Source organism: Diceros bicornis, chromosome 28 (assembly GCF_020826845.1).
Source record: "Diceros bicornis minor isolate mBicDic1 chromosome 28, mDicBic1.mat.cur, whole genome shotgun sequence".
NCBI lineage: Eukaryota > Metazoa > Chordata > Mammalia > Perissodactyla > Rhinocerotidae > Diceros > Diceros bicornis.
The window spans coordinates 41,443,076-41,460,841 of NC_080767.1; the positions used below are offsets into that span (position 1 = coordinate 41,443,076).

At 58.2% G+C, this 17,766-nt stretch overlaps 1 protein-coding gene across 3 annotated transcripts in view; it reads left to right on the top strand.

Moving 5' to 3' along the window:
* The first annotated feature begins 2,547 nt into the window (after window positions 1-2,547).
* COL5A1 (collagen type V alpha 1 chain) overlaps window positions 2,548-17,766 on the top strand; it is a 171,967-nt gene continuing 156,748 nt past the window's right edge. For all 3 annotated transcript variants that reach the window (XM_058524443.1, XM_058524444.1, XM_058524445.1), the window contains exon 1: window positions 2,548-3,046. In XM_058524443.1, the coding sequence (XP_058380426.1) occupies window positions 2,929-3,046 (118 nt within the window). In that variant the 5' untranslated portion in view covers window positions 2,548-2,928. The remainder of the gene's footprint in view (window positions 3,047-17,766) is intronic.

Genomic DNA, 17,766 nt, shown 5'->3' on the forward strand with positions numbered 1-17,766 from the left:
AGTGCGGAGGGCACCCGAGGGGTCTTGCTCCCTGCAGACTCCCCAGAGGCGCGAGAGCCGCACTGGCAGAATAAGTGCTCAATGAACAGTTTTCAAAGGACCCTCCCTTTCCATCAGGCGCGCGAGGGTGGGGGTGCTGAGTTTAGGATCAAGCACCAGCAGCCATTGTTGCACGAACCTGGGCACGGTGATCAGCCTCTTTCCCGCCTGATGGCAAACCTGGGCCAAATTCTGTCTCCATCACGGACAGCTGGTCCTGTGGGTGAACTCCTTACCCTCTCAACCCTCAATTTCCTGCTCTGTAACGGGGAGAAGTGCTGGTATTCCTAGTGCTGTGTGTGACCCGACACAAGTCTGGACTTACAGGGGGTTCACATGGCCAAGCACGCTGGGCTTCTAATCGTCACCTGGAGGGTCACGGTTGTTCTCCTGCAGTCCTGGGCTGACAGGTCAGGTCACCCAGTGTGGGTACTTTTCTCTGAGTTTCCAGGTGGGATAGAAATTTGCCTCCACACTCACCTCCAGGCTTGGATGGGGTGGAGACCCATGCCTGTCAGCTTGGGCAAGCCATCGCCCCCTTGCCCTCCTGGAGAGGATAAAATGCATCTGCCCTGCCTGCTGGCAGCCGTGAGGTGCAAGCTTCTTCTCGTTACTGAGGGGTCAGCTCTCCGCGGGACCTTGGGGTGGTCGCTTGACTTTCAGCTCTTGAGGGACCAGCTCAGACGGCTGTTCTGCGTTCCAGGTGTCAGGAGGGCTGGCTGACTGGCACAGAGGCACCTATGAATGTCAGAGAAGGTGCCCCACATGTCCTTGGGGAAAAAAGCTGGAACCCCAAAAGTCTGCACTATCTTCTGATACCCGGGCCACTAAACTGTGTCAGCACCCCAAGTCATGGGGAGAAGCTGGCCTTCCCACTGCTGGGGGCACTCCAGGGGCCAGGTGGGGCTGGGGCTGGGCTGGTGGTTCGGGGACGGTCAGATGGAATTTGTCTCTCATTAAGTTGCATAGGAAAGTACAGGATCAGCGGCTGTAGCTTAACCAACACACACACAACTCACACAAGCACACACATGCACACAACTCACACATGCACATACATGCACACAACTCACACACACACAGATTTCCCCTGATCACGTATATAACGTATGTGTGTGTGTGTATATATATATATATACCTGAAATAACATTTTGCTTTACCTAATGCATCTCAAACATCTCTCCACGTCTGCGTGTGCAGCCTATCTCCTTCTATTTCTGTGCAGTACTTGCTACCTAAAGACTGTCTGTGGCAGGTACGAAACCTAACCCTGAAGTTAGCACCAGCCACCCACCACCCAACTCACCACTGGGAAAAGCTAGCCTCTGACGGCCTCCCCTCTGCTCCTGTTGTCCTGTTTCCAGAAAGATGGGAATTAAAGAGCATTTGGGGAATTTCACGCCCAGTCTGGAGGTGTAACTGGAGACAGGGAGCTGGGGGGTGTCCCAGCCTAAGGTCACTGCTGAATTGTTTGTTTAGAGGGGATGGGATGGCTCAGGGTTTGAAAAGCCCTCTTAATTCACCTCCACTCCTTCTCTTTTTAAAAACCAGCCCTGCAGCTGTCGGAGAAAGGGTCCGAGCAGGCTTCAGCAGGCTGTGTGGGGAGGCTTTCTGGGCCTGGGGAGCCTGATGGAAGGGGCTCCCACCTCCCACCCCAGCCTCGCAGGCCTCCTGCGGGAGGGAGACCTCACAGAACTTAAAGAAGTGAATGCAGGAAGGCAGGGCCAGGGCAGCCCCAGGGCAGCAGGTCCCAACCCCTCACTCCCTTGCCGGCTGTCAACTCCCAAAGGGATGTCTTGGTTTCCTTTTGTTGCAGAGGGGTCACCAGGGAGAAGGCAGAGTGAGGAGGACGGTGGGGGGGGGGGGCGGGGGTCCGGGCCAACTTCGCCTGATTAATATCCCAGATGTGCACCATCCGAGCTCATTTGGGGACCTCCCGGGAAGTTAGACGCTAACTTGGGCGCCGATTCGCATTAGGGGGAAGGGGGAGGGAGAGTCCTCTGTCCAGGTTGACATGTCGGCCACAGTCTTGGGCGCCCCCGATCTGGCTGGATTGGAAGTTCAGTCTCCACCCAGAAGAGCTCCGAACTCCTCCACGTACAAGAAAAAGTTAGGCGGGGTGAGATGCAACTTATTTTTTTTAACCCAAAGTGATCCAACTCGGGGCCTCTCCACACTGGTTCCTGGGGCTCGGCTAGGAGCCGAGGCGAGTAGGGGGCCAGGGTGGGCCGCGGGGCTCCGAGGCAGCCCCCCTCGCCCGCCGCGCGCGCGCGCTCCAAAGAACCGGGGCACCGCCCCCGCCCCACGTCCGCTCCCGCCCCGGGCCTGCCCCTCCGCCGCCGCGACTCGCCGGCTGTCCCCACCCCCTCGCCCGCGGCGCCCAGTGGGAGGCGGGGGCCGGCCCGGCCGAGCCCAGCGCCGGGCTCTGATTTGCTGCGGGCATTGGGGATCGACAGCTTCTGCGGGTGCCTTCCAGGAGAGAGGGAGGGAGGAACGGGGGGAAAAAGTGCACGGCGCCCAAGGCGAGGTCCGCACTCCTCGTCCCCGCGGCTGGCGCAGGACCTCACTCGAGCGGAGCGCCCACGGGGAGCAGGTCGCGGGGCGGCGGCGGCGAGGAGGAGGCGAGAAGGAGTTGGAGGAGTTGGAGGAGGCGAGGGCGAGCGAGCCGAGCGGGGTCCCGGCCGCCCCGCGGGCCAAGGTAGAGCCCTCCCGCCCGTGGGCGAGCGCGCCAGCCGACCCCTGCCAGAGAGCCACCGCCACAAAGAGAACGGGCCGGCGCCTGCTCCCCATGACTTCCTGAAGTGGTGCCGTCCCCGCCGAGTCCGCTGCCCCGGCCGTGCCCCGCGCCCCCGTGCGTCCCCGCGCGCCCCGACCCGCGCCCCGCCGGCATGGACGTCCACACCCGCTGGAAAGCGCGCAGCCCGTTCCGCCCGGGCGCCCCGCTGCTGTCCCCGCTGCTGCTGCTGCTGCTGCTGCTGCTGTGGGCGCCGCCTCCGAGCCGCGCAGGTAAGGGCGCTGGGGCGCGGGGCGCGGGGCGCGGGGCCGGGCGCGGCTGTCATCCCGGGCGCCGCGCCGGCCGCCTCTGCGCCTGCACAACGTTCCCCTCTCGGCTCTGGAATGCACGGGCCGAGATTCTGAATGCCATTAGTTGGGGGCCCTGGAGAGGGAGACGCGCCAACACAATACCCTGCAGGCCAAACGGAGCGGCCAGGTGGGGACTGCGTGTTGGATCAGCCGGAGGGGTTGTCCACGAGGTGGGCAAACTTTGGTCCCCAAACTTTGCGTTCTCTGCCCCCCATCACAAGCGCCCAGCTCTGGCCCACAGCCCTCAGCAGAACTTCCTTTCCTCAAAACCGGGAAGGGTCGCCCCCTAGAGTCACAGTCGGTCAATTCCAGCCGGGGCTCCTGGGGTTGGGGGCCGCTGGGGGGAGTCCCAAATGCTTGAGCCCCCAGCCCAGGACCTCCCCCCAGGCGCCCTCTCTCTCTGCCTCTAGACCGCATTGGCTCCCTGCTTTCCCAGGGAACAGAATTTCTTGCAGTCCTGGCCACTTAAGTGCTCAGTGATACTGGGGAGCCGCGGAGAGTGATAGACCAGCGGTGCTCCTAATCCCACCCCAAACCTCCTGACGCCCCTGGGAGGCAGTTTTTCTTGGGTTTGCAATCCGGAGATGGGATTTTTGGAGTGGAGCCAGGAGATGGTCTTGAAGTCCGGGCTGTGAGCGGTTCACATGACGCACAGATGTGGGACTCCTTCTGCCAGAGGTCTGCCCTTAGAAGGAGCCCTCGCCTGTGGGCGGGCTCTGCCAGGCCGGCCCTCCCCTATGCCTGCCTGGATTCCTACAGCTCGGACTCAGCTTCCTGATGGGACAGTGGCTTTTTAAGTGTCACCTTTGGTGGTACCCTTGGGATGGGTCTTCACACACCCTCAGACATCGGAGCCCGAGGCCCTGGAAAGTCCCCAGAGGCCCTATTAACAGGCGGGGAGATGGGGGAGACCAGGCTCAGAGCCGCTGGTGCAAGGTCAGGGGAAGTGACTGCAGAGAGTTGGAGCAGGGGGCTCAGTGGCCTGCTGGACCAGCGAGCCGTCCCGTGAGAAGGCTCCTCTCTGCCGCTGCTCTGCTTCATAATTTGAAGACATGTGGGAAGAAGCACTTTCCATGTTCCACTTGCCAATTAAGATATTCTTTCCCCTTTTCCTGGCACAGTGAGTGCTTGGTGGGCCAGAGAGGGTGAACAGGAGTCAAGAGTGTCCAGCGAGCTGTCAGGGGGTCAGGGGAGGGGAGGAGAGCCTGGGCTGGCCCCTGGGACCTGGGGTCTTATCCCCTGGCTGCCACCAACGTGCCTGTGACCCTGGGATAACTGGCTTTGTGTTTCTCCCTGGGTCATTTGAAGATGGGGGACAGTAGCGGTCACCAGGAAAGTGGTGTGGCTCAGGGTGGGAGATGTGGTCAGGGGTCCCCGTGGTTGCCCAGGGACTTGGCTCTGTCCCAGATCCTCTGCTGGGCTTTCCTGCAGGAACTCAGCGTGGAATCCTTCAGGGGAGTCGCCACCCCAGAAAGCTGGGGCTGGGTGCTGGCTGGGCAGCACGCAGAGCCTGTGTTCACCCGGGTTTGGAGTTGGCTGTTTGCTCGTCTCCCCATCTCCCCGCCGCCTGTCGCCCCCTTCCCTCTCCGATTTCCTTTCTGAACTGAGGGGCGGCCCCTTGGAAGTAGCAGCCTGGAGTTGGCACGGGGTGGCTGCCTGGACCGTGGCTGTGGAGCTGGATGTTTTGCTTTTGTCAAGAAGACGTTAGAAGCGGGTGAAGAAGCCACTTCTCTGGGCGGGCTGCACAGACCTCTCTCCACCCCCCAGGGTGGGACCGTTTTGAAGTCATCCTCGGTGCATGGCCAGAGGGGCGGCTGTCCACTCGAGGGGCAGCGGAGGCCCCTCAGCAAGCGCCTGTTCTTCTCTCCATTTTGGGATCCACCAGATGTTTCCTGAGTTTCCTCCGAACATGGCTTTTTCTCCTACCTTCCCCTTGGCCAAGTGTGTGAGGGAACGAAAAGTAAGGTTGCATTTGGGGCCGTTTAACGTCGTAACGGGCGAAGGAGAGTCTGTGAAATGAAACATGACCCCAATATTTGGAAATTGAGGTCATCTCCTCGGCACGTCATTGGTCGGCTCCCGTCACGTGACTGCTTTTTGCAATAATTTGTGGGAAGAGCTCTCCAAGTTTTGTGGCACTTGACAGATACCAAATGGTTAAATTTCCTCTGACTCAATCAAGTTGGCTGGGAAGACATCCTTTTCCATCCTCTTCCCCTCTTCCTCCTCCTCCCCATAAAAGAACAGTCGTGGGAGGAGTTCAGAAGCTGGGCTCCTTCCCTGAAGCCCTCTCCCTCATCTGGTCTAGATCTCAGTGGCCCGAGGGGTTGGAGCTGCTGGGCACTGCCGTGACCACCCGGCAGTGGCCGTGGGCAGCAGTTTCTTCCTGGTGCCGAAGCACAAGTGCCTTCTCCAAGGATGTCGCTCCAGGCCTATTCCTGGGGTGCCAGCCAGAGCCTGCCCCATTACCCCACCCTTCAGATATTTCTGGACTCTGACCAGGGCCACGCCCTCAGCCGAGCACAGCTGATGCCTGCCTGCCCCACCCCTGCCTTCTGGCTGTCTGGCCCAGTCTCCTGGCCCTGCCTCCTCCCTGGGTCACAGACATTGCTGGGTGGAGCTGGGGTGTGGGGAACAGATGCCCACTGCCCCCCACCCCCCACTTAATAACAGAGACAGTGAGAGGACTGACCAGCGCCAAGCCCCTGGAGGGTGAAGGATGAGTCACCTCCACCCCCGAGGGACTGTTGCTATGCCCAGTGGAGCCCTGGGTTTGCTGGAAGGAGCAGGGCAGGGTACCTGCGCCCCGGGAGACCATCACCGGTAGTGACAGTTGTAATGGATTTGCTGGCACTCCCCTGGCCCGTGCTAAGCCCTGTGCCCGTGTCATCTCATTGGACCCTCACATAGGCCTCGGAGGAGGAGATGCTTGGAGAGGCCCAGGAAGTGGGGAGCAGGGACCCCAGATTCTGAGTCTGTCTGGCCTTTGTGCCTGGGCCCTGAGTGAGCTTCTCCCTCCCTCCTGCCCTTGACTTATTGGAGTTCCACCTTTTCGTTTCACATCCCTTGATCATCTCTCCTGTGGGAGAGGCCCAGTGCCCTGAGCTGCATCCCGGCCTGGGATCAGGGAGGTGTTGCATTTGGCCAACACAGTGTTTCCCTGTCTTCCTTCCTTCCTTCCTTCCTTTGTTCCTTCCTTCCTCCCCCTCCTCCCTCCTCCCCCTCCTCCCTCCCTCTGCCCTCTCTCCTCCTCCCCCGCCTCTCCCTCTCTCCCTCCTCCCTCCCTCCATCTCTGATCTCTCCCTCCTTCCCTCCTATTTTTATTCCTGTGCCTGCATCCCCACCACCCCTTTTCTTTATCAGCCACTTCACTCCTCTGTGTGACCTGTGGCCTCTGAAGGCTTTGCCTTTGCACCCGGGGGCCTGGAGGATCGTGGAAAGACAGAGGTGAACGTGGCGGGTTCTCCTTCCAGGCGCTCGCAGTCTGACGGGAGGCACACATGTGGACACTGTTCATTTTCATACCGGCATCCAACCTGGGAGGGTTGGCTCCACTGGGGAGATCTGGGGAAGCTTCCTGGAGGAGGTGATGCTCAACTTGGCCTTCCCCTCCTCTTCTTCCCTTCCTTTTATTCCAGAAATGCACCAAAGTGCCTCCTAGGCAGGTCCTTCCCTCCTTCCTGGCAGGACATTCCAAACTCTGCTCCAGTGTTCTCCCAGCGCTGCTTTGCTTGGCTGGAAAGCCCCTCATTAACTTGGTTGGCGGGGCGTCCCCAGCAGCACGCTAGCCCGGGAGTGCTGTGCCAGCAGAAGTGGCTGCCGAGAGAAGCAGGGGTGTCTCCCAGGGGAACAAGTGGGAGACCGGGGCGGGGGGCTTTAACCCGGCGTCTGCCCCGCACGTGAGGGCCGGGCTGTGTGGCGAGAGTAATCTGCTCGGTTCTGCAGACAGACTGACAGACGCCGGCAGCCATGGAGGGGGTGTGGGGGCCTCCAGGCACGACTTTGGGTTCCTGTGCTTGGTGACAGGCAGTCGGGTGTGGGAGGGGACAATCCTTGGCAATCCGATTGTTGAACCCAGGGGCAGCGTGGATAGTCGGGAGGCCAGTGCAAACTGAGTTTTTCTGCCTCTGCGAGACGCTCGGGGTCGGCCGGGGGGGCCAGTCGCTGGGCCTCAGCTCTCCTCTCTGGGAAATGGGGAGAACCGCATTCCTCGCTTTGAGGGGTGGTTGTGAAGACTGATGGAGGCGGTACGAGGAAACAGCATTGCGGAAAGCCTGGTGGATAGTATGCACCTGATAAGTGGAGGACCTCATTATGACTGCTGTTTTTGCAAAAAGAAGAAGCTCGGTGTGGCCACAGCCCTCTGTAAATGTGGGTGTTCCAGAAGACGCGCAGTAGAGGGGGGCGTGTCTGTCTGAGGAGGCGCTGGTCACTGGTAAGACCCCCGAGGGCTCTGCCGTCCACAAGCTGAGTCAGTCTAGGCTGCTCCCTTGTTGTCTTTGCCCCCCCCATCTGCTTGGTGGATCCACTTTCCTATGTCACCTTACAGGGTCGTTGTACAGGTCACATGAGGCAACATACATGAAAATGCCTTACAGGCCCATTTGAGGGTTGTACACGTGTGTGTGTTTGTATGTGTGTTAGAGCACATGCATGTGTGTGATGTGCGTGTCTGTGTGTGATGTGTCTGTGTGTGTGTTTGTGGGTCGGCACGTGTATGTCAGCGTGCACGTGCACATCCATGCTCACGCACGTGTGTTTACACGGTCTCCCCAGGCGCTTCTGCACGCAGGGCCTGGGGCGTTGGGAGCTCGGGGCAGGTTGCCATTTCTCTCTTTGCCATGACCCGCCCTGCTGGATGGGAGATGGGGAGATGGAACGTGGCCACGGAGCCCGCTGGGCAACCAAGATGTCCTGCTGTGGGGCAAGCTGGGTCCAGCTGGGTCCAATAATTTGATGCGTCTTTTTTTTACTCCCAGGAGGATGATGTTATATTATAGTTTCTGCTTCCCCCTCTCTGTTCTCCCCGATAAGCCACTCATTTGGTGTCAGCACTTTGCCACATGTTGGTTTTAAGATTTCTGGTCTGGCTGGAGATGTGGAGATCTTGAAGGTGGAGCTGCTTGGCCCTTCTCACAGGCAGAGCTGCCCCCCACAGGACGCAGCATGAAGGCCAGGGCCTGGGTGACCGGTAGGGGCGGGCCGCCTGGGTTCAGATCCTGGCTGCACTCCTACCAACTGTGCATTTAACCTCCCCATGCCTCAGTTTCCCTATCTATAAGAAGGGGGCGCTGACATAACTCCTGCAGGATGTTTGTGAGGGCTCGCTGTGTAAGAGGTGCAAAGCACAGAGGGAGCCCCTGTGTGAGTCGCTCCCTCTCTCTCCTGTGAACGGGCACACCAGTGCCTCCCTCCCGGGTAAGCACGAGAAAGGTGACACAGAAGGTGTTCCCTGGGGAGTTTCTCGGATCACTCACTGCGACTTCTGCGGTTCCGAGCCCGTGCATGGAGGGCAGTCATGGGGCCTGCCGTGTTCAGCACGCCCCTCCCCTCCCTCCTCAGGCCACCCCCACTTTACAAGGGGGAATTGGGGTCCAGAGATGGCAATGGACCTGCCCACATCCCACCTCAAGGACTCTGGTCTTCTGCCTCCACGACATGACCGTGGGTGACGGCTGCTGTGCTGGAAGGGTGTGTTCTGGGGGTGGTTGCAGCCACAGGCTTTGCCAACACAGACGCTGTTTCTGCCCCAGCTGGCCCCAGGAGGCTGGAGGGAAGTTTGTAAAATGAATGAATGCGAGTTGGATGCGTGTGGGTGCTGGTGTGGGTGATGGGGGCCACTTTGTGTTATATATGGCACATATTCTGAGCTGTCATCCCATCAGCTTCGACTCACCCAGTAGTTTTTCTGGCAGATTCCCAACCTAAGTAATAACCCTACATTAGGAGTAAATGTCGCCACTCTTTGGTGACTCAGACCTAAGAAATGGAACCACAGTCTGACCCACTTTCTCCAGATTTCATTATATAGACCTCCAGGGGCAGGAGCCCAGCGGTTTCCTGTGATGTCTCTGTGCATGAAGTGGAGGGTGCCTTCATCCTCTGTTTCCTAGACCTGTGTTCTTTGGGGGGAATCCACTCTTCTGTTCTGGTCTTTCCTTGGCAATAGGGATTCTGATGATTTCTTTATTTTTAAATAAATGGCACAAAATGACATCACAATGTGTGTGTGTAGTGGGAGTGATTTAAATGTAAAACCTCTGAGCCAGCCTTGATGGTCTAGTAGTTAAGGTTTGGTGGCCCGCGTTCGTCTCCTGGTCGAGGAACTGCATCACCCGTCTGTCAGTTGCCATGCAGTGGTGGCAGCTCACGTAGAAGAACTAGAAGGACTTACAGCCAGGAGATACAACTATGCACTGGGGCTTTGGGGAGAAGGAAAAAAAAATATATAAAAACTCTGACGCCTGCATTGGAAAAATGGTGATCCGACAATGAAAAAGAGTGAGCGTTTTAACTTAAAAGGAAGGTGGGAAGTGATGGTCTTCCCTGCTGCTGGCGGGGTATCTGAGAGGGGCGCTGTGCACTGAGCGATGAGCACGGTGGAGTTCCTTGTAGTGGCTGCAGACGGAATGCGGGAGAGGCTGGCCCTTGCGTGGAGAAATCGGGAGTGACAGTGGCTATGCTTGAAGCGTTTGCAGACCCCTAACGCGAGTCAGACCTGGGCCGGGAGGGGGCCGCAGGTGCACGGCTGAGCAATAGGGGAGCCATCCTGTCCTACATGAGCTTCCTGTGCAGGGCGGGCGTCAGAGCCCTGAACAGGGGATTGTATCCTGTGCATGTGGAAGTAGTGAAACCAGCCAATAGGGTGCGGCCACGGCCAATCAGAGGGAGGCATCTGTTAGCCGCAATGGGGCACCAGCCAATCAGAGGGAGGCAGCTGTTAGCCGCAGTGGGGCACCAGCCAATCATAGCGAGGCACCTGCCAGTCGCAATGGAGTGCCAGCCAATCAGAGGGAGGCGCCTGTGGCACCAGCCAATTAGAGACCAGCCTGCTTTGCCAGGGCCTGCAGCTTTTGGACAAGCCTCCCCTGGGCAAGTTTGAAGGGAGATGTCTCTTGGTGGACGCAGATGGCACCTTCTCGTGTGTTCTCCATATTTAGCTGGACGCTGCTCTGGGGTGTTACCTGTGGAGCCCCCGTGACCCCTACAGCAGCCCTGGGCTGGGTGGGGTTGGCCCCATCCTGCAGATGTGCACATGGAGGTTCTGCGAGCCCAGCGGGCACACGGAGTGCCAGCATCCTCCGCCTCCCAGTGAGAAGCACGCCCCCTTTTTGGTGTAGGTCATTGTCGTATATGCTGATATAAGTTGCCATTTGCAAAGCCTGGTGAGCGGGGCTTCGGCAGCTTCTGGCTTTTGTTTGCTGGGGGAGAATCCCATGGCAGCCAGGGTCCTTGTGCTTTTGAGAGAGGAACATGGCCCCCCACCAACGGTGAGTAGCCTGGGCACCTCTGCCTTGGTTTCCGTGTAGACGTGGCTTTCCTTCTGAGTAGAGAGGGTCGTGGCGTCCTAGTTGATTTTTTTTTTTTTTTCTGAGGAAGATTGGTCCTGAGCTAACATGTGTTGCCAATCTTCCTCTTTTTGGTTGAGGAAGATTGGCCCTGAGCTAACATCTGTGCCCATCTTCCTCTATTTTGTATGTGGGATGCCGCCACAGCATGGCTTGATGAGTGGTGTGTAGGTCTGTGCCTGGGATTGGAACCTGCGAACCCCGGGCTGCTGAAGTTGCGTGTAACTTACACGTAACCACTACACCACCAGGCCGGCCCCCCCAGTTGGTTTTATGCAGAGAAGGAGAAAGGGACACTGCATCTTCTCATACCTTTAAGACTACAGATATCCACATTGAGAAGGCAGAGACGAAAAGACGGGGCAAAGCAGGAAGGAAGTGCAGAGAACAGTGTGGGGGGAGGCTAGTGCTCTCTCAGGATCATCCTCCCTCACCTGAAACAGGCAGACTGCAGGCGTTCTCAGTCCGGGGCGACTGTGCCTCTGGGGTCACGTGGCAATATCTGGGAGCACTTTTTGATGGTCACAGCTGGGAGGGTGGGGGTGCTGCTGGCATCCAGTGGCTCGAGGCCAGGGATGCTGCCCAACGTCGTACAGTGCACAGGGCAGCCCCCACCACAAAGAATTATCCAGCCCAAATGTCAGTGGTGCTGATTTCATGAAGCCTGGGGTAGAGGAGAAGAGGAGACTTCGTGGCCCTTCTCCCCTGGCCTATAATGGTGGTGGCTCACTTAGATAGGAGGGAGGGTCTGTTGCTCAGCCTGGGTCCTGGGTTTTTCTTTATGGTGTAGACCAGTGGTTCTCAAACTTCCCCATGCATCAGAATTCTCTGGAGGGCTTGCTGAGGCACAGATTGTTGGGCCCTCCCCCCACCTCCAAGTTTCTGACTCAGGGACCTGGGGTAGGCCCGGGAAACTGCATTTTTAGTGAGTTCCCAGACCATGCTGACACTGAGGGTCCAGGGACCAGACTTTGAAAACCAAGGTTCAAGGTTCAGCGTCCTTGATCCAAGTTGGTTGTGTTTCTGCATAAATGATGCGGGGTGGTGGGGCACCCACAAGGGGAGGAGTGCCAGGAGGGAAGAGAGGAAGAGGCAGATGCCCCCCAGATCCTCCCCCTTCCTTTCCGGTGGCCCCACCTTCAAGAACCAGTGATGCTGTGGTCTTCGTCCCCTGCCCAGGGAGTGAACTCACTCTTCTCCAACGGAAGACGCTGTTCTTCTCTGCAGTAATGGAATAGGGAGCAGGGAGACTGGGAGGTGGGGAAAGCCAGCTTCAAGAGGAGGGGTTTACCATGGGCTTGGCTCTGAGGGTGTTATTATTATTGCTGTTGATGTTGTTAGGGGAAATGTCAAACGCAGCACAGCAAGTCCCCACTATCCACACGAGTTTGACCAGGATGAGCCCTCGGCTGACCTCACGCCACCCAGCCCCCACCCCTCCCCTCTACCCCGATCACCTTGAAGCACATCCCTGACATCAAGTCACATGTAGCTCTCCATTGTGTTCACAGCTGGAGACTCTGCCCAGCACGTTAAGTGCGTGCACTTCCATCTTTGTGACGTGTCAGCGTCGGGGGAGAATGAGCATCCCCACTGAGGGACAGAGATGGAGCTCAGAAAAGTTCAGTGCTCTGAGCTGGGAAGGGTGGAGAGCCGCCGATTCAATTCCCAGGCCCTCAGCTCTCTGGGAGCCGAGAGGGCAGGGCTTTCGCCTCTTAGCCATCCTTGTGTGTCTGGGCTCAGAGCAGGTGCAGAGGCACCTAGGAGCACCTCTCTGAGCCTCAGTTTCCCCATCTGTGGAATGGGCATAAAAATAATACCTGTCTCGGAGGCCGGCTGGGAGGCTGTGTAAATTGCTCTGGGCTCTCACAGCGCTGGGTCCTGTCATTATTACTGTTGTGTTAAAGGCATGACTTTGGCACGGGGCCTGCGTGTTGGTGGTCTTCAGGAGCTCACTCATGCCACATGCAAGCTGCTTGGGGCTTGTTAAGGTGGACAGGAGAGAACTCAGGGACCATCCTTCTGTGGCCTCTTTAGACCCAAGGAACACGTGGGCGGGGCTCATGGGGCAGGCTCCAGACTCTTCCGCCAGCTCCAGCCCCTGAGTGGGACACTCCTGAGACGCGAGGACACCCCCGCAGTCTGCTGTTGGGAGGGCCTGTGATACACCGGGTGAACTGCCAGTGCGTGGCTTGACCACAGTGAGGAGTCCCCGCCCGCTCGGAGCTGGGCGACTCCGTGTCCCTGGGGGGACCCAGGCTGCTGTTGAGGGCTATCCGGGGCCAAGCAGCAGAGAGGACAACGTGTCGCCAGGCTTGGCTCAGCCCGAAGGCTCTGGGTGAGGGCCAGAGAGAGACGAGGGGCCTGTGGGGCGTCCTGTGCTGGGGGCCAGGCTGCCTGTGCACTGTCATTTCAGCTGTAGCAGGGGCTCCCCCACCCCCCAGGAATGTCCCGGCCCTGAGGGCTGGTCCCAAGACAGCAGCTTTGCCGGCGTTCTGTGGAGGGTTGGAGTTCTCTGGGTCTGGGACCCTGGCCTGGGGTTGCCTGGTGCTTTCTGGGATTGACTGGGAGCAAAGGAAGCGGCGAGCAGGTCCGGTTCCCTGCAAGGTAGGGCTTTGAGGGGGCTCAGCAAGGGATCCCTGAAGACGAGAGCCAGAAGGTGGGGCCTGGGCCCCCGCCGCAGCGAGCTTCAGTCGCCACAGAGCCCGCCTCACAGATTTGGGTTCCAGGGTCTGGGTGGAGCCTGGGGCCTGTCCCTTGAATCCTGGTGCCAGTGGCCAGTTGAAGGCGCTTTGGGAAAGACTGGGCACAGCAGACAGGAGGTCTGTTCCTCCTTCTGGCCCTCCCTTTCCCTGCGTGGGGCAGCCCCCCTCGCCAGCGCACGGTCAGTCACTCCTGTGACTGTTGAAAGGACAGCTCAGCAGATGAGGACGGGACGCAGTGAAGCGTCTGCACAGCCAAGAAGACGGCGGCTTTGGAGGCCGCGAGAGCAGGGCTGGAGCCCTGGCTGTGTGTCCTGGAGCACTCTACCTAACCTCTCTGATCTGAGTTATCTTATCTGCAAATTGGAGGGAAGATCGCTACCTGGAAGGGCAGCTCTGAGGATTAAAGGAGGTGACCTGTGGACGTAACACCCACGGCGGGGTGCTCGATGCAGGATGGCAGGTGCTAGAACCATGTTAATAACAATTGCCGTTATCTTTATCATTGTAGTTATTACTACATAATAATAATTGTTATCTGTTGTTGTTGCTGTGTTACATGGTTGTTATTATTACTGGAGGAGCTCAGGGAGGCGGCAGCTGTGGTTTCTATAGCGGCTGAAAGTGGGGTAGAGAGAGTGTAGCTGCTGCCTTCAGGTGGGGCTGCGGTGGAGCTCAGAGGAGGCTGAACGGTTAGTGCGAAGGGCCCAGCTAGTGACTTGGGGGGCGAGTCCAGGGGTGGTGGGGGTGACTTTTACAGAGAGTGCCCCCGGGAGGGGGGCACTGTGGAACCTTCCGCTGCGTGTATCACCGGGGGACAGCTGCAGGTGCATTTCCTTTGCCTGGGAGTGAGGCCCTGACAGTGGGCATGCCCAGGCTCCCGGGGAAGGAATCGGTGTCCTACCAGGAGGGCTCACGGAGTCGGTGGTCTGGCCTCTGCTCATGGGGTTGTTTTGCAGATGAATAAACTCAGACCTAGAGGATGTGGGGTTCCCGGGGTCACAGGCTGGGAAATGGGGCGAGCAGGCCCTGGTGTCAGGCCCTGGGCGGGTTTCGGTGCCCATTGGTGGCCGTGCCTGGTGTCCTGCGGCCAGGAAGGGAACCCAGTGGTCTTGGGGATGGTGTTGGGCCTTGCAGATTTGTTCTGAGACTCACGCCTGGGGGGATCTCAGGGCTTCTGTCTCAGGCTTCCTCTGTCCAGGGCAGAGTTGGTGACCATCATCTGCCAGAGACCTCAGGTCAGGAAGCTTACTCCGCTGCAGGCAGATGGCACCCAGACCAGAAAGTGCTGGAACCCGGACTCCAGAGCCCCTGGTTTAACCTTTATTGCACAACACACGGGCTTGTGCACTTCTTAAAGCTTCCTTGCTCACTAGAAATAAGATGAAGCTACTCTAAAGTGGAGACGCTCTCTCTTTTTCCTTTTCATGCCTCCCCATCTCTTCAGTGCCACTGGAACTGTCATGGGGAGGAGGGTGCCGGGGCCAGTGCAAGCCAGGCCTGAACTGGGTCCCCGGGTCGGAACCAGCCTGTCCTCACACGCCCTGCAGCGCCACAGGCCCCTCCGCGGGGACGGGCTCCCTCCACCCTTCCTGGGGCCAGGGCCTGTCCGATTACAAACAGCTGCCTGGCCACGAGCAGGGTTTATAGACTCGGGGGAGGGCTGCCGGCCAAGGGCTGGAAGGCACATGGAGGGTTTTCTGCCCCCTAGAGAGCTGGAAGAAGGGGGCAGGCGGTTGGCTTGACCATCTTGCAGGCTCTCGGGCCACCTACCGCTCTGTGATCCGGTGGAGGTCAGCTGAGGGATGGCCAGGCTCTGGGCCTGGGGGCTGAGGGGGAGCTGGGCTCTAAGCCGGCCCTGGGGTCCTGACACTCTCTGAGGCCCCTCCTGAGTCCGACAACCGAAGTGTGAGTTAAGGTAGAAAGAGCATGTGACACGGGAGGCAGGAGTGTTTGCCTGAGAATTTTCTCTGAGGTAAAGAGTAAGATTCTTCCTTTTATGCCTTATCAGAAGTGCGTTCACTTTTGTTTTATCCTGATGACATCTTCCCAAGGTAACAGGCATCACTCCCGTTTTACAGGCAGGAGACCTGAGGCCCACAGAAGCCCCATAGCTAGTAAGTAGCAGAGTTGGAGCCTTTAAAATAGCATTTGAGTTCTGGAAATGTGACTTTGTCCGCCTCTTGGGAACAGGCCTGATGCTTAGAGTCAGGGCCTGCAGAGAGCAGACATCACAGCCAGGCGGGGTTTCGGCCCCGTCGGAGGCCCGGTCACTTTTTACTTTATCTCTGGGGTCTTCATGCCAGCAGCAGGGGGCTGAGAGCAGAGGAGGTTGGTGAGACCTGGTGACTGCCATCTATGACCTCCCTGCCCTCCGTCTCCTCGGGCCCCGGGGGGTGGCGGGGGCAGGGCCTAGCTTCAGGAGGAAGCAGTCCTGTGGTCCCTGTCATCCAGCGCCCACTTTCCAGAGCCGCCCTGAGTCCTGGACCCCACAGTGTCCTCCTCGTGCTTCTGGGATGAGATCTACAGGATTAGATCTTGAGCCCTGTGTTCAGCTGTGAGCAGAGCGTTTCTCTTAAGGGGATGAGCTGCCCTGATCTGACTCATCTTTTCCGTTTTAGTAGGAAGGAAAGAGTGATAGATGGGAGAGGATTATAGCCAGGTAGGTCTCGCCTGTTTAACATCACTTGACATACGATGAAAGAGGCACGTGGGGACCTGTGCCAGCAAGCCCAGGTTGTAAGAGATAAGGGTGGGAAACGCTGTAAGCAGCTTCCCCTCTGAGGGCAGGATGGGGGTTGAGCAATCCATCAGACGTTCCAAGAGTTAAGCTGGTTTAGCTTAGCCGTAACCTCTTCTGGGTCAGGGCAGCTGGACCAGGACATGATCCACATCTTTAAACCATCAGCATTTCAGAAAAGAAAAATAAAAAACCCTGAGAGAAGCAATGCCCAGAGGCCTGATTTCTGAGCCCGCCCTTGATTTTATTAGCAAAATGTTCATGATGTGTCCAGAAAGCCAGGGAGAGTCCGCAGGCTCACCAAGGAGCAGGCTCGAAAGAGTTCTCTTGGTTTGCCCTTAAAATGGATCACGAGTCCTAGAGAATGGTCAGATCCTTCAGAAATTTTGCCACTTGGGTAGCCCACCTACCCCACTGCACGGCCCAGACACATTCTACTGGGAAAAGTTAGGGAATTTCAGTTTATTTTGAAACCAAAGGAGTAAGGCTTATCCTGCCTATGTGGTTTTAGGTGTTTCTAGTTGTGGGTCAGGTCATTAGGCAGAATTTGCAGTCAACAGTGGAGAAGCAGACCCTAGGTCACCGTGTGACACGGAGGCCTCAAATTTCAAGACTAAGAATGGGAGTGGTCCCCCTAGAGGCCAGAGGAGGTATTGCACCCCAGCTCCACTAGACGTAGTGAAGACCTAGGCCTGGCTGGGGTCCCTGGTGCTGCAATGCTCTTGTGGTGCGACCTCAAAAACGTCATCTTTCTTCCGTGCCTCAGTTTCTTCATGTGTAAATGGCGCTGATGATGTCTTCCTCGTAGGTTTGTGGCAAGAGGTTAAGGAGGCACAGTCAGACCTCCAGGAAGCAGGCGAGGTCTCCCGGGGTCTTTGTCACATCTCACGGGAGGGAGGAGGGAGGGGGAGGGAGGGGCTCAGTAAACAGTTGTGGAGCTGAGCCGAGAGAGCTGTGTGAACTCCGAGGGTGTCGGCCGACACGTTTTGAGCTGGCTCTCCGAGGCAGGGTGGGCGGAGTGAGGAGGCCTGGGCTCTTCTGGGGGAGGATGGGGGGTACCTCACTGTCTGGCAGAGGTGGGTGTTCTGGGCTTGCTGTCCCGAGGAGGCTGGGGGAGAGAGAAAGCTGAGGATTTGCCCAGGGTGGCTCTGGAGTTGGATCGGCAGGTGGCTCAGTGCAGGGAATGTGCCCAGCAGTGTTTGCTGGAGTGGAGTCTGTGGGCTCAGGGCTCTGCTGGGTTGTCCTATGCTGACATTAGTCTGGACTCGGCGATGTGCTGCCATGCTTCACATAGCGATCTGAGCCACCCCAGTCTCTCAAGGGGTCCCCATGCAAATGACCAGTTAGCAGCAGGGTGTGTGTGTGTGTGTGTGTGTGTGTGTGTGTGTGTGTGAGTGACGTGTACCTAAGCAGGTGTGATCACGCATCTTCCTGGTGTCTCCGGTCCCCTGGGCACATGGCCGGCTGATGCACTGAATGTCTCCTGTGTGCTGGATGCTTCCTACGCAGGATTTTCACTCCACCTGGCAGCCCCGTGAGGTCAGTATTGTGAGGATTCGTCCTGGTGACTCAGCTACGGGACAGACCTGAGATTTGAACGTGGCTGTCTGCAACTCTCGAGCCTCTCTCTGC